This window comes from Somniosus microcephalus, chromosome 17 (assembly GCF_052327205.1).
Source record: "Somniosus microcephalus isolate GS21.2 chromosome 17, FLI_Smic_1.0, whole genome shotgun sequence".
Classification (NCBI taxonomy): Eukaryota; Metazoa; Chordata; class Chondrichthyes; order Squaliformes; family Somniosidae; genus Somniosus; species Somniosus microcephalus.
The window spans coordinates 57,198,710-57,214,271 of NC_141003.1; the positions used below are offsets into that span (position 1 = coordinate 57,198,710).

The following is a 15,562-nucleotide window of genomic DNA, read 5'->3' on the forward strand; positions in this document are numbered from 1 at the left end:
ACTGGAATAGGGCTAACTTCAATGGGATGTGAAAGGATCTAGCCAGGGTAAAATGGAACCAAAGACTGACAGGAAAAACTGTAACGGAACAATGGGTGATCTTTAAGACGGAGATGTTCCAAGTACAGGCTAGGTACATTCCAACAAGAGGGAATGGTAAGGGAACCAAAGCAAGGGCTCCTTGTATGACGAGGGAGATAGAGAAGATGATGAAACAAAAAAAGAGGGTGTATGATGCATGTCAGGTGAATTCTTCAAGGGAGAACCAGACCAAATACAATAAGTTGAGAGGGGATGTGAAGATGAAAATAAGATTGGCAAACAGAGAATATGAGAGTAGAATGGCAGTTAACATAAAAGGGAACCCAAAAATCTTCTACCGGCATGTAAACAGTAAGCGGGTAGTAAGAAGCGGGGTGGGGCCTATTAGAGACAAAGAAGGTGATATATGCTTAGAGGCGCAGGGCAAGGCTAGAATACTCAATGAGTACTTTGTATCAGTGTTTACTAAGGAGGTGGATGCTGACAAAATATTGGTAGAAGTAGAAAAGGTAGAAACAGTGGAAGGGGTGAAAATTGATAGACAGGATATACTAGAAAGGCTGGGTATGCTTAGAGTGGACAAGTCGCCTGGTCCAGATGGCTTGCATCCCAGGTTGCTAAGGGAATTGGGGGAGGAGATAGTGGAAGGGCTTGCCATAATTTTCCAATCTTCCCTAGATGCGGGGGAGGTGCATGAGGATTGGAAAGTGGCAAATGTGACACCATTGTACAAGAAAGGGTGTAAGGACAATCCTAGTAACTACAGGCCGGTCAGTTTAACATCAGTGGTGGGTAAAATTTTAGAAACAATAATAAAGGAAAATATTAACGGACTCTTGGAGAAGTTATCCACTTTGGTGGCTGATGCACTATCAACAACACCAAAGACTACGAGTTGAACTTATACGAAGTAGGCTTTTATTGACTAAGAACTGGAGCATGCCTCTGCTAGTGGATCCATCCTAAGAGCTCCCGGGGGAAGGGTGGTGAGTCACCTTTATACCCGGGCTTAGGGGTGGAGCCAGGGGCGGAGACATGCCCGGACCTGTACAGAGTTAACAGTGGTTTACCACACAGACATGTACAGAGTTAGCAGTGGTTTACCACAGTGGCAAAAACAGGAAGACAGATTATCTGAACGGCAATAGATTGGGAAAAGGGGAAGTGCAACGAGACCTGGGTGTCCTTGTGCACCAGTCACTGAAGGTAAGCATGCAGGTGCAGCAGGCGGTTAAGAAGGCAAATGGTATGTTGGCCTTCATAGCGAGAGGATTCGAGTACAGGAGCAAGGATGTCTTGCTGCAGTTGTACAGGGCCTTGGTGAGACCACACCTTGAGTATTGTGTGCAGTTTTGGTCGCCTTATCTGAGGAAGGATGTTCTTGCCATGGAGGAAATGCAGCGAAGATTCACCAAACTGATACCTGGGATGGCAGGAATGACGTATGAAGAGAGATTGGGTCAATTAGACTTATATTCGCTAGAGTTTAGAAGAATGAGAGGAGATCTCATTGAAATTTATAACATTCTATCAGGACTAGACAGGCTAGATGCAGGATGTTCCCGATGGCGGGGGAGTCCAGAACCAGGGGTCACAGTCTAAGGATAAGGGGTAAGCCATTTAGGACTGAGATGAGGAGGAATTTCTTCACCCAGAGAGTGGTGAACCTGTGGAATTCTCTACCACAGAAGGCAGTTGAGGCTAACTTATTAAACATATTCAAGAAGGAGTTAGATATATTTCTTAAGGCTAAAAGGATCAAGGGATATGGGGAGAAAGCAGGGACAGGGTACTGAATTTGGATGATCAGCCATGATCTCATTAAATGGCGGAACAGGCTCGAGGGGCCAAATGGCCTACTCCTGCTCCTATCTTCTATGTTTCTATGTTTCTGCTAATTAAGGAGAGCCAACACGGATTTGTAAAAGGCAGATCGTGTTTGACTAATCTAATTAAATTTTTTGATGAAGTAACAGAGAGGATTGATGAAGGGAATGCAATGGATGTTGTCTACATGGATTTTCGGAAGGCGTTTGACAAAGTACCACATAGAAGGCTGGTTAATAAAATTGAGACTCATGGAATATGTGGGTCAGTGGCAGCTTGGATAAGGAATTGGCTTAAGGACAGAAAACAGCGAGTTGTGGTAAATGCCTGTTTTTCCAGACTGGAGGATGGTAGACAGTGGTGTTCCCCAAGGGTCAGTGCTGGGGCCACTGCTTTTTTTGATAGAGATATATAAAAAAAATGACCTGCATTTTGGAATAGAGAGTAGAATTTCTAAATTTGCCGATTACACCAAACTTGGGGATATGGTGCTGATGATACCCATCAACTGCAACAGGACATAGAAAGACTAGTAGAATGGGCAGACAAGTGGCAGATGTAATTTAATACAGAGAAGTGTGAGGTGATGCATTTTGGCAGAAGGAACAGGGAGAGGCAATATACACTTAATGGCACAGTTTTAAAGAGTGTGCAGGGACAGCGGGACCTGGGAGTTAATGTGCATAGGTCCCTGAAGGTGGCAGGACATATTGAGAGAGTGGTTAACAAAGCATATGGGATCTTGGGCTTCATAAATAGAGGCACTGAGTACAAAAGTACAGAAGTTATGCTGAACCTCTATTAAGTGCTGGTTAGGCCACAACTGGAGTATTGCATCCAGTTCTGGTCACCACACTTTAGGAAGGATGTGAAGGCACTCGAGAGGGTGCAGAGGAGATTTACCAGAATGGCTCCGGGGATGGGGGATCTTGGCTATAAGGACAGGGTGGAGAAGCTGGATTTGTTTTCATTAGAGCAAAGGAGGTTGAGGGGTGATTTGATAGAGGTGTACAAGATTATGACGGGTTGGGATAGGCTAGACGGGGAAAGGCTGTTTCCACTAGTTGATGGTACAAGGACTAGGGGACACAGATTTAAGGTTTTGGGCAAGAGATACAGGGGGGATGTGAGAAAAAACTTTTTTATGCAGCGAGTGGTGATGACCTGGAATTCGCTGCCGACGGAAGCGTTGGAAGCGGAGACACTCAATGTTTTCAAGGGGAGACTGGATAGGCACTTGAGGGAAATAAACTTGCAGGGCTACGGGGATAGAGCGGGGAATGGGACTGACTGGATTGCTCTACAGAGAGCCGGCAAAGACTCAATGGGCCGAATAGCCTCCTTCTGTGCCGTTGTGACTGAGTCAGGAGATGCAAAATAATCCAAAGTTCAGGTACCGATTATGAACTGTTAAATGCTGCAAATAATTATTAAGGGTAGGGATTTATTTTTTAGTTCTAGCAAGGAAATATTCAGGGATGGGATGCAAAATATGGCAAGGAACTGGAGTCTTTATGTTGTCAATCGAATATTATGTATATTGGGGTACCATATGCCAGAAGCTTTGATAGCAAAATACTTGGGATTGAGAATTTGGAGAAGTGTCCAGAGAGGGCTACCAGTCCTACTGATTGCCACTGAAAGTGTACGGAGCACTTTAGAGACTGGCTTTGCCAAAAAAGGAAGCCAGAGCACTATAAATCCTACCTTTCAAAAATTAATTGCCTGTGCTTTTAATTTAGAGGACACGGAGAGATAGTAGCCAACACCAGAGGGCTTCAAAACACTCTGCAGCACTCAGCATCTTATTAGCCTAAATAAAAAAGTGCACACGCTTCAAAAATAATTTATATTTTATTAATATCACACAGACATTAGTTGTGTACTTGTGGTACAGTACGTGCTGTAGTGCAAAAAAATCCTGCGATTAAATTCATAAGCATGCCTTTAGTAGGTATCTGGGAAAGATTTCCTGTGTGTACTCTGCATAGCAAAATAGTAAAGACATTGGCCTAGAAATTCAGTTGGTAGCGCCAGCCGCTAGCGCCTTAAGGCGGCGATAAGTGGGGCGCGAAGCGGCTAGCGCCCAGGCGCGGCACAATCTGCGCCTCTCGCGAACTTGAGTGAAGATTTCTCGGTGGCGCAAAACCGCAACGCCCGCTCAGCTGCGCGCGCAGATCCTGACGTAATTTCATAGTGCAACAACACCCTTGGTGCGCCCCGAACCGGCACTTCAGTGGCGCCCCCCTTTCCGCCTGGCGCTCCCAGCGACTGGTTGAGTGGAACGGTTCCCAGTCGCTGTGGGGCTGGGGGGGGGCGCTATTTAAAGGGAGCTCTTCCTGCATTCTTTGTGGTAGCCATTTTTGGACCACTCCTGTGTGAGAGAGACAAAGGGAGAGAGCTTTCTGCTTTGACTCAGCGCTCACACAGGTACTTCTGGCTTCAGCCCAGAGCTTTGCAGTTGGATTGATTTTTCAGTGCCATAGCCTTGAGTGGCCACATATAATGGGGGCTGCAATGGGTGGAAATGTTGGGTTTCTCCATTGCATTGAGAGGGCTCAGAGACGCCAAGCGAGAGTGCCAATCATGGCCAAACGGAGGAGGGCCAACAGGCGTCGGCACAGGAGGCCTTACCCTCCCAGGGTATACCGCCAGCACTTCTCCTACCTCAACATGTCTGAGGAGCAGTGCATTCAGAGGCTTCGATTCAGAAGGGAGGTGGTCACTGAGATCTGCCACCTGCTTCAGAGAGATCTGCAGCCTCAGCTGAGGAGCAGGACGTCTCTGTCGGTGGCAGTGAAGGTGACAGTGGCTCTCAACTTCTATGCCACCGGCTCCTTCCAATCCACTACTGGGGACATTGCCAATGTCTCCCAGTTCGCGGTGCATTGCTGCATCTGCCAGGTCACGAATGCCCTCTTCAAAAGGAGACGTCAGTACATTTCCTTCCCCATGACCCTGGACAAGCAGCAAGAGCGTGCAATGGGATTTGCAAGAATAGCGGGCTTCCCCATGGTCCAGGGCACCATTGACTGCACGCATGTGGCTTTGCGGGCACTTCTAGAGAATGCCGAGGATTACCGCAACCGGAAGGGGTTCCATTCGTTGAACGTGCAGTTGGTGTGTGACCACAGACAGCTGATACTAGCTGTCAATGCCTGCTTTCCAGGCAGCAGCCACGACCTCTCCTGGTCCCTCAATACCTCCTCTCTGGTGAAGAAGGCCCAGCAGCGCCTATATTTCCTAAGGAAGCTGAAGGGATGTAACCTGTCACCCCTGATCCTCTCTAACTTTTACCGCTGCACAATAGAGAGCATCCTGACAAACTGTATCACAGTATGGTATGGCAGCTGTAGCTCCTATGACCAGAAAGCCTGCAGCGGGTAGTCAAAACTGCCCAACGCATTACCGGCACCCGGCTACCGACCATAGAGCACATATACCAGAAACGCTGTTTACGGAGGTCACTGACCATCATCAAAGACCCTACCCACCCCAGCCACAGTCTGTTCGCCCCCCTGCCATCTGGGAGACGCTACAGATGCATTCGCACCCGAACGACCAGATTTAGGAACAGCTTCTTTCCCAGGGCTGTCATCCTACTGAACTCCACAAATAAACTCTAAAGCCTGCACATCTGCCAATGTACTTTATTATGTTTATGTTAATGTATTACAAGCCAAATGAATGTTGAATGTTTAAATGTCTTAATCTAAATGTACACTCTCGGGAGCTGCAAGCCTACATTTCGTTGTACTGCACTTGTGCACTAACAATGACAATAAAGTTGATTATTATTATTATCCTGCACCAGACTTCTGTGGCAGACATTTTCGAAGCCCCGGCTCACCCAGGGGACAGGGGCTATCCTTTGTGCACCTGGCTGATGACCCCGCTCCGTGCGCCCAGCACCCCTGCTGAAGAGCGATACAATGACAGCCATCAAGCGACCAGGAACATCATTGAGCACACAATCGGCGTGCTAAAGCAATGGTTCCGCTGTCTGGACCATTCCGGGGGAGCCCTTCAGTACTCGCCTGAGCGAGTCTCCCATTTCGTTGTAGTGTGCTGCATGCTGCACAACCTAGCTATCCTCAGGACTCAGCCACTGCCAGCAGACATTGGAGGACCACCAGAGGAGGAGGAGGAGGAGGAGGAAGAGGAGCACCAAGACGGGAGGGAGGCACAAAGTGCAAGGGCTGTCCGTCAGCGGCTTATTACAAGTCGGTTCTAGGCCCCCTCTCAAGGAATGGCTTGTGCCATTGAAACAACATGAATGGACCCGCTCCGCAAAACCTGAGCCGGTCAAGGCAACAAATAGTTCAAAGTGCAAACATGCACAATCTGAATAAAGACAATTATTTATTTAACAAACTCTGTGCCCTTCCCGCATGACAAACAAATACAGAGAAACCCCCAAAAAACAGTCAGACACATAACTAGCTCTCACAACCTGGAGACAATGAACAAAAGAGTTAAACAAAAATGACCATGATCTTCGGGCTTCACAAAAAATAAACACAACATTTTGCCACACCTCCTACTTTTTGGCCTGTGAGGGTGATCTGTCTCGCTCGCGAGATTGGTCCCTTCCCGCCCTGCAGCTGCTCCGCAATGGGACTCCAGTGGCTGCAGCAAGGCTGGGGGAAGGCTGCTGAGGGTCAGATAGTGAGTCGGCAGATGCCCTTGGGGGATGGCCTGAACCAGCTCTGGACCTGGAGGGCCCGGCTGCTGACTGCTCCAACTCTGCTTGGGCGGCAGCAGTCTGTCCTACGGGTGGTGGCAGCTGCAGTGGAGGAGTGACAGTGTTGGCAGCAGGAATGCTGCCAACCTGACAGAGCACAGGCACTCCCTGGTCAGATGAGACACTGGCACTCGCATGGGGCAGCACTGAAGCATACGCAGCAATCTGCTGAAGCAGAAACTGCTGGCCTGCTGCGGCGCGGCAAGGGCCCCGGCGAATCCTGCCCGATCCAGCGAGGGTGGCAGCAGTTAGTGCTCGTGTGGCCCTGATCTGTGTCTGCATCAGACCAGCCAGTGACTGCATGGCACGACTAAGCACTTGGCTGGAAGCCGCATGTGCTGCATCGAAGTCCTGCTGACTCCTTGCCTGTGCTGCCCCGAAGTCCTGCAGACTCCTTGCCTATGCTGCCCCGAATTCCTGTACACTCCTTGCCAGTGACTCTATGGAGTCAGGCATCCTTGCCACTGCAGCCATGAGCTCAGTGTGCCTATGCTCCGCCTGGGCGCCCATTTCAGCAAGAAGCCGCACCTCCTCTGCGCTCACTGTAGCAGGGCTGGAGGCCACACTCTCCCTCCGGGGAGAAGGCTGCCAAGCTTCCCTACCCCCCCCCCCCCAAAACGTTGCTGCAGCCTGCTGGGCCCCGGAGCTTCACCCTCCTCAGACCCTTCCCCCTTGCTCCCCTCCAGGGAAGACGTGTCCCCATCATGAGCATGGGCTGCCTTGGCTGAGGGTGGCACTGATGTTCCGGCTTCCTCTTCCTCGCCTTCCGATTCACTCCCAGTGGCAGCTTGAGGGCCTGCCTCCTCACCTAGCGAATCAGTATCTGAAAGCAGGGAGGTACAAGAGTTGCTTTAGCGTGAGGACAGGGCGGCAGCGAGGGAAGCATCAGTGCTGCAATGCACTGCATTGGTTTGATAGTGGCAAAGGATGCTGGTGTGAGGCACAAGTGGAAAGAGAGAGGTCAAAAAGGTGATGACCTTACCATTGCTGTCCAGAACGGGGTCGGCATCTCCAGTGGCGACGGGGCCAATCAGCCGGCCTGCCATTATCCGTTCCACGCGCTGCTCCAGATCGCTGAGGTCTTTAAGTTCAGGACGGCCTCCCCCGGTCCGTTGCTGCTGCCTCCTATTGTGGGCCAGCTTGCCCTGCAAGAGAAAGGACGGGCTCCGAGTATAATGTGAAGCCCTGATCTTGGCTGCACTGCCTCCCATGGTGGAATAGCCCCAACAGTGTCAAGCCCTGATCTTGGCTGCACTGCCTCCCATGGTAGAATAGCCCTTACATTGTGTAAAGTGGTGAATGTGCATGTGAGTTTCATGAGAGGCCCATAGGTGTTGGATGAGGGCTGGGCATTGGGGCTTTCAGGACCCTTTGGCCATAAAGTGAGATGCACATGCAGGGATGAAGAGGATACTGGAAAGGGTACTCACCCTGACAACCCGAGTGAGGTCGTTGAACTTCTTCCTGCATTGCGTTGGGGTCCTAGGTACCATGCTGCTAGAGTGCGAGTCATCAAAGAGTGCTGTGAGTTAGGGTAAGTGGGGTGTTAGGTGCTCTTTTCAAACTTTAACTCTGTGGGTTGTAGTTAATAAGGCCTTTCTGGTGCAGAGTGACTGTTGGTAAACCATTTAACTGGTGTAACTAGAGGGATTGATTTAATTTAAATCCAATTAATTAAAGGGGATACTAGCATCTAAAATCGGGCAGAGGGTGTCCATAACTAACAATAAAAATTTTAATTAATTACATAGAATGGAGCAGGTGATGTGCTACTGTTGCGAGATGTGGGAGCCGGTGAACCCCATTGAGGCTCACGATGATTACGTCTGTGACAAGTGTCTGCTGCTACAGGAACTCCAGCTCCGTTTTGATGAGCTGGAGTCTGAGCTTCAGACACTGCGACACATCAGGGAGGGGGAGAAGTACCTGGACTCTGTGTATCAGGAGGTGGTCACACCTATGAAGTTAAGTAATTCAAATGTAGCCCATGGTCAGGGACAGGACGGTGTGACTATGAGTGAGGCAGGTACGGGGATCCAGGACGTAGAGCTGGAGGAGCCGCAGCCCTTGCTCTTGACCAACAGGTTCGAGGTTCTTACTCCCTGTGGGGACAGGAGCAGGGACTGCAGGGAGGATGAGCAACCTGGCCACAGCACCGTGGAACGGGGGGCCATTCAAGAGGGGGGAGTAAATAGAAATGTTGTAGTGGTGGGGGATAGATAGAGTTCTCTGCAGTCGAGAGCGAGAGTCCCGAAGGCTGTGTTGCCTACCCGGTGCCAGGGTTAAGGACATCTCCTCTGGGCTGGAAAGAAACTTGCAGTGGGAGGGGGTGGATCCAGTTGTCGTGGTCCATGTTGGTACAAACGACGTAGATAGGACTAGGAAGCCGGTTCTGTTAAAGGAGTATGAGCAGCTAGGGGTCAAATTAAAAAACAGAACCTCAAGGGTAATAATCTTACCTGAGCCACGAGCGAATTTGGCTAGGACAAATAAAATTAGAGAGTTAAATGTGTGCCTCAAAGACTGGTGTGGGAGAAATGGGTTTTGCTTCCTGGGACACTGGCACCAGTACTGGGGCAGGAGGGAACTGTTCCGTTGGGACGGGCTTCACTTGGCCAGTGCTGGGACTAGAGTCCTGGCGGATCATATAACTAGGGCCGTAGAGAGGGCTTTAAACTAACTAGTTGGGGGGAGGTTCCTAGAGAGCAAATAATAAAAATGACAACAGAGAAGGTCATAGACTTAGGTAGCAGTGGGGAAATTAAAAATCAGAGCGTGTCAGGAAGGGGCAGAAGGTATGGAGTAAAAGGTAAAGTAATAAAAAGGGCAAAAGCAGGAACTAAGTGTCACAAAACATATTTGAAAGTTCTCTATCTGAATGCACGTAGCATTCGTAACAAAATAGATGAGTTAATGGCACAAATAACTACATATGGGTATGATCTTGTGGCCATTACAGAAACATGGCTGCAGGGTGACAATGCCTGGGAATTAAACATACCAGGTTATTTAACGATCAGGAAGGACAGGCAGGAAGGAAGGGGAGGTGGGGAGGCTATGTTAATAAAGGAAGGAATCACTGTAATACAGAGAAATGATATTGGGTCAAAAGATCAGGATAATGAAACAGTTTGGGTGGAGGTAAGGAATAATAAGGGGAAAAAAACAGTAGTGGGTGTAGTCTATAGGCCTCCGAACAGTTGCAACTCTGTTGGACGGAGTATCAATCAGGAAATAGTTGAGGCTTGTAATAAGGGAGCATCTATAATTATGGGGGATTTTAACTATCATATTAATTGGACAAATCAAATTGGGCAGGGCTGCCTTGAGGATGAGTTCGTTGAGTGTTTTAGGGGTGGGTTTCTTGAGCAGTATGTAACTGAACCGACCAGGGGGCAAGCAACCTTAGATCTGGTCCTGTGTAACGAGACAGGATTAATTAAAAATGTCTTAGTAAAGGATCCCCTTGGAATGAGTGACCATAACATGGTTGAATTCCATATTCAATTAGAGGGTGAGAAGGTTGGATCTCAAACAAGCGTGCTAAGCTTGAATAAAGGAGACTATGAAGGTATGAGAGCGGTATTGAGTAGAGTGGATTGGGAAAATAGATTAAAGGGTAAGACGATACAAGATCAGTGGTGTACATTTAAGGAGTTATTTCACAACTTCCAAAAAATATATATTCCACTGAGAAGAAAAGGGTGTAAAAGAAAAGACAGCCACCCGTGGCTAAGTAAAGAAATTAAGGATAGTATTCGACTAAAAACAAGGGCATATAAGGTAGCCAAATCTAGTGGGAGGATAGAGGATTGGGCAAACTTTAAAAGACAGCAAAAAATAACAAAAAGATTGATTAAGAAAGGGAAGATAGATTATGAAAGTAAATTAGCAAAAAATATAAAAACAGATAGTAAGAGTTTTTATAGTTATATAAAAAGAAAAAGGGTGGCTAAAGTAAATGTTGGTCCCTTAGAGGATGAGACCGGGAAATTAATGGTGGGAAACATGGAGATGGCAAAAACACTGAATGAATATTTTGTATCAGTCTTTACAGTAGAAGACACTAAGAATATCCCAACACTGGACAAACAGGGGGCTATAGGGGGGGGGGGGGGGGGGGAGGAGCTAAACACGATCAAAATCACTAAGGAAGTGGTACTCGGTAAAATAATGGGACTCAAGGTGGATAAATCACCTGGACCTGATGGCTTACATCCTAGGGTCTTGAGGGAAGTGGCGGTAGGGATTGTGGATGCATTGGTAATAATTTTCCAAAACTCCCTGGACTCAGCAAAGGTCCCGGCAGACTGGAAAACTGCTAATGTAACGCCCTTATTTAAAAAGGGCAGTAGACAGAAGGCTGGAAACTATAGACCGGTTAGCCTAACATCTGTGGTAGGTAAAATATTGGAGTCCATTATTAAGGAGACAGTAACAGGACATTTGGATAATCATAATTTAATAGGACAAAGTCAGCATAGTTTTATGAAGGGGAAGTCATGTTTGACAAATTTGCTGCAGTTCTTTGAGGAAGTAACATATAGGGTGGATAAAGGGGAACCAGTGGACGTAGTGTATTTAGACTTCCAAAAGGCATTTAACAAGGTGCCACACAAAAGATTATTGCTTAAGATAAAAAATCACGGGATTGGGGGTAATATTCTGGCATGGATAGAGGATTGGCTATCTAACAGAAGGCAGAGAGTTGGGATAAATGGTTCATTCTCAGACTGGCAATCAGTAACTAGTGGTGTTCCGCAGGGGTCAGTGCCGGGTCCCCAACTCTTTACAATCTATATTAACGATTTGGAGGAGGGGACAGAGTGTAACATATCAAAGTTTGCAGATGATACTAAGATGGGAGGGAAAGTAGTGAGCGAGGAGGACATAAAAAACCTGCAAGGGGACATAGACAGGCTAAGTAAGTGGGCAGAGATTTGGCAGATGGAATACAATACTGGAAAGTGTGAGGTTATGCACTTTGGCAGGAAAAATCGTAGAGCAAGTTATTATCTTAATGGCAAGAAACTGGAAAGTACTGAAGTACAAAGGGATCTGGGGGGTCCTGGTGCACGAAACTCAAAAGGTTAGTATGCAGGTGCAGCAAGTGATTAAGAAGGCCAATGGAACGTTGGCTTTCATTGCTAGGGGGATAGAATATAAAAATAGGGAGGTATTGCTTCAGTTGTACAAGGTATTGGTGAGACCGCACCTGGAATACTGCATACAGTTTTGGTGTCCATACTTAAGAAAAGACATACTTGCTCTCGAGTCAGTACAAAGAAGGTTCACTCGGTTAATCCCGGGGATGAGGGGATGGACATATGAGGAGAGGTTGAGTAGATTGGGACTCTACTCATTGGAGTTCAGAAGAATGAGAGGCGATCTTATTGAAACATATAAGATTGTGAAGGGGTTGGATCGGGTGGATGCGGGGAGGATGTTCCCGATGATGGGTGAAACTAGAACTAGGGGGCATAGTCTTAGAATAAGGGGCTGCTCTTTCAAAACTGAGATGAGGAGGAACTACTTCACTCAGAGGGTGGTAGGTCCATGGAATATGCTGCCCCAAAAAGCTGTAGGAGCTACATCATTACATAAATTTAAAACAGAAATAGACAGTTTCCTAGAAGTAAAGGGAATTAAGGATTACGGGGAGCGGGCAGGAATTTGGACATGAGTCTAGGTTCGGATCGGTCATGGCCCTATGGGTAGCGGAGCGGGCCCAGGGGCCGTGTAGCCCGATCCTGCTCCTATTTTGTGTGTCTAATTCTGTTAGATTCAGGAGATGGTTCTGTGATAGGAGATTGACGGTTAGGATCAGATCAGCCATGATCTTATTGAATGGCGGAGCAGGCTCGAGGGGCCGATTGGCCTACTCCTGCTCCTATTTCTTACGTTCTTATGTTGGTCACTCTGTGTGCCACCTCCCTCCAAGCTTTTCTATATTTGTTGAGCAGCGTCCTCCTGCCACTGTCAGGAAAGAGGATAGGTCGCCTGCGCTCCACTGCGCCAACCAGAACCTTCAGGGCCCCCTCACTGAAGCGTTGCGCTCGCTCCCTGACCCTCTCCATGGTCGTAGGCGTAACGATGTCGCAGCAGGTCTGTCCAGGCCTAGAATCAGGGCTCCAATGTGCAGGGCGTGGCTGCAAGACAAATTGCCCCTCCCCCTTTAAGAGGTGACCGGCGCCAGCGTGTCTGCCTGCATTCGCTAACTGGCCGCACCTGCGCTGCGCCCGCCCTCGGTGGTAGCGCCTTGGCTCGCCGGCTTAGCGCCTTAGGATAGTCATGCACCGCCTGCTTTAGCGCAGCAACAACCTCTTGGGGCAATGCAACTCAATTTCGCTGAAGATGGCGCCAAGTTGCACCGGGCGCTAAATTTAGCGCACGCTCAACTGTAGCGCCCCAAACGTGGCGATACTGAATTTCTAGGCCATTTACTTTACAAATGCATTCATGATTTTGGTACAAGTAGCACACAGGAGGAAATCTTGCATTAAACCCTTTGAATCACACAGTACATATCCAAAAACGGAGTTAAAAACAACCAGGCCAGAATCCATTAGCACAACTGACCACAGCAGTATACAAGCACAAAATCATTTCCTGGGGTACTTACCAATTTAATAAACTGCAAAGAGTACAAATAACATCAGGAAGGAGGAAAAGCAAAACTGAAAGTATAAGGTGACTACTTGGTAATTAATACACTGACAAACAGTATGACATATATTTTGTTACCTTTGTTTCAATTCTAAGGATAGTACTTGGACAGTGAAATCATTAGCATAATTAGGTGCCTGGTAGTAACTAGAGAACACTGGACTAATGGAAGTACCCTTACTTGAATCTAATTTTTGATTGAATATAATAGTTAATTCTCTCGGCTCTTGCCTGAAACACTGGGCAGCTGAACACTCCATCAGCTGGTTACCATGAATCATCATTATAAATGTTCACTGCCCCACCCTCTTAAATCAGCAGAAAAACCTGTAGGATAAGTTCCATTCCAGAAAAATGAAAAGAATCGCTAAGCAGTTGATTGCACCGCAGCCCTGAATGCAACTAGAGTTAAAGGTCCAGAGCATTTAACACTTACAAATAGAATGCATTATAACCAAAAATAAATGGGAATCGTTTAGAAAGATTACAAACTTATAATTTTAAATGAGTGAAAGGGAAAAAAGTATACAGTAAAGTAAATATTTCAAAATAAAATAGAATTGTTTATATTATTGGGCTGGGAAATATGGAAATACTTTTCACCCTGCACTTATGTGACTATGAAAATGAGAAATATTAAAATATGCCACAGTCACCATCAGTAATGACATATGACAAATACCTAATTTGTGAAGTTGACCACAACACTTGCTTATTAATCAAAATAGAAACCAAATTTGCATACAGCTCTGCCAGCCCAACATCTATGAGGCACTAAATGTTCCATATCACGTCAGTATTTAAAACTGGCTGACACCATCTCGGTGATCTTGGTCTGAGACCTGAACCAATTTGTAATTCAGATCATTAAACAGGAACAGAAAGGCGGCTCTGCTGAATCCTGTATGTTTGAAAAAAGGGCATTGTTGTCCACAATTGCTGCTCTGGAGTGGGTTTTTTTCTACTTATCGGCCCTGAATTTGCGGTCGGCAGCGTAGCTAAGGAGTACGCCACCGACATCACAAGGAAATCAGCACTTACCTTGTGCAAACACCCCTTCGAGAACTTGCTTTCAAACGCTGCAGAGTTGTGTGCAGCATAGTGCCCCACAGAGCGCAGGAGCGCACCGCTGTGGCGTATGCGAACCTGGGATGACATGGGGCAGTGCTCCTTTCACTTCCTGACTCTTAGCCAATCAGGAAACAGAGGAGATTGCTGATTTGTATGATTTAGGGGACAAGGCAGTATCAAGCAATCAGTAAAAATCACAGACCTAAGCTTCATGGAGGAACAAACTATAAGATGACAGGAGTACATCACATTTACATTATCAGCTGCAGTAAACTGCATAAACGTGGCAGCAACTGAAATCTTTAAAACAACAAATGGGGCAATATTTATTTGAACATTCTGAGAATCTTCTTAAGTTGTGTAAGTCAAAGCATTTATCTTTGTGCTGGGAACCAGACAGACACCTGATTTACTTAATACTCCCGAAGTGAAATTCTGGGTAAACGCAAAGGGAATACCAGGGACTTTTCTTTGTCTCTCCTTTATACAGATACTAGCTGGGGAGCCCCGCGTTGCGAGGGCAATTTTGGGGCGCTTGGTCTCCCTGCCCCTGTGTGTCCCCCCTCTCCCTGTCATGTCCTCTCCCTGTCCTATCCCTCCCTCCCCTCCCCTCTCTCCCACCCCTCCTCTCCCTCCCACCCCTCCTCTCCCTCCCTCCCTCCCCCCACCCCCTCCCCTCGCCCACCCCCACCCCTCCCCTCGCCCAGCCCCACCCCTCCCCTCCCCCACTCCCCTCTGTCCCTCTCTCCGGCCTCTCCCCCTGCCTAGCGCCTGAGGTCCGGTGCCGTTGCGATAGCGGCCGTGCGGGGCCTAGCGCTTAAGGCGCGGTCGGGTTCTGAGGCCGGGACGGACCGGAGCCGAGGTCCCCCGCGTATCGCGCGGCTGATGGACGGCCGCTGCGGGCGGGCGGCGCATGCGCGGTCAGTGCGGGCGGCGCGAGGCGGCCCGCGGGGAGCAGGCAAGGGCGGCTTGGCGGCCGTTAGCAAGCGGGAAACTTCGGGCGGCCCGCCCGCGCTCCGTCCGCGACACCGTGAAACCTGAGAGGGGGAAGTAGAGAGAGACAGAGAGGGAAGAGGAGAAGGAGAGAGAGGGAAGAGGAGAGAGGGAAGAGGAGAAGGAGAGAGAGGGAAGAGGAGAAGGAGAGAGAGAGAGAGGGAAGAAAGAGAGAGAGAGAGAGAGAGACATTTTTTGAGCTTCAGGCCCCGAGTCCCC

At 48.1% G+C, this 15,562-nt stretch overlaps 1 protein-coding gene across 4 annotated transcripts in view; it reads right to left on the minus strand.

The window, feature by feature from the left end:
• Window positions 1-15,562, minus strand: part of LOC147105734 (protein PHTF2-like) — a 159,190-nt gene that overhangs the window by 54,933 nt on the left and 88,695 nt on the right. For 2 of the 4 annotated variants that reach the window (XM_086010406.1, XM_086010405.1), the window contains exon 4: window positions 13,236-13,247. The exons of 1 other annotated variant lie outside the window; for it this stretch is intronic. In XM_086010406.1, coding sequence (XP_085866532.1) covers window positions 13,236-13,247 — 12 coding nt within the window. Of the gene's footprint in view, window positions 1-13,235; window positions 13,291-15,562 lie in introns of all 4 variants that reach the window. One more of the 4 variants, XM_086010408.1, reaches the window with a different exon arrangement.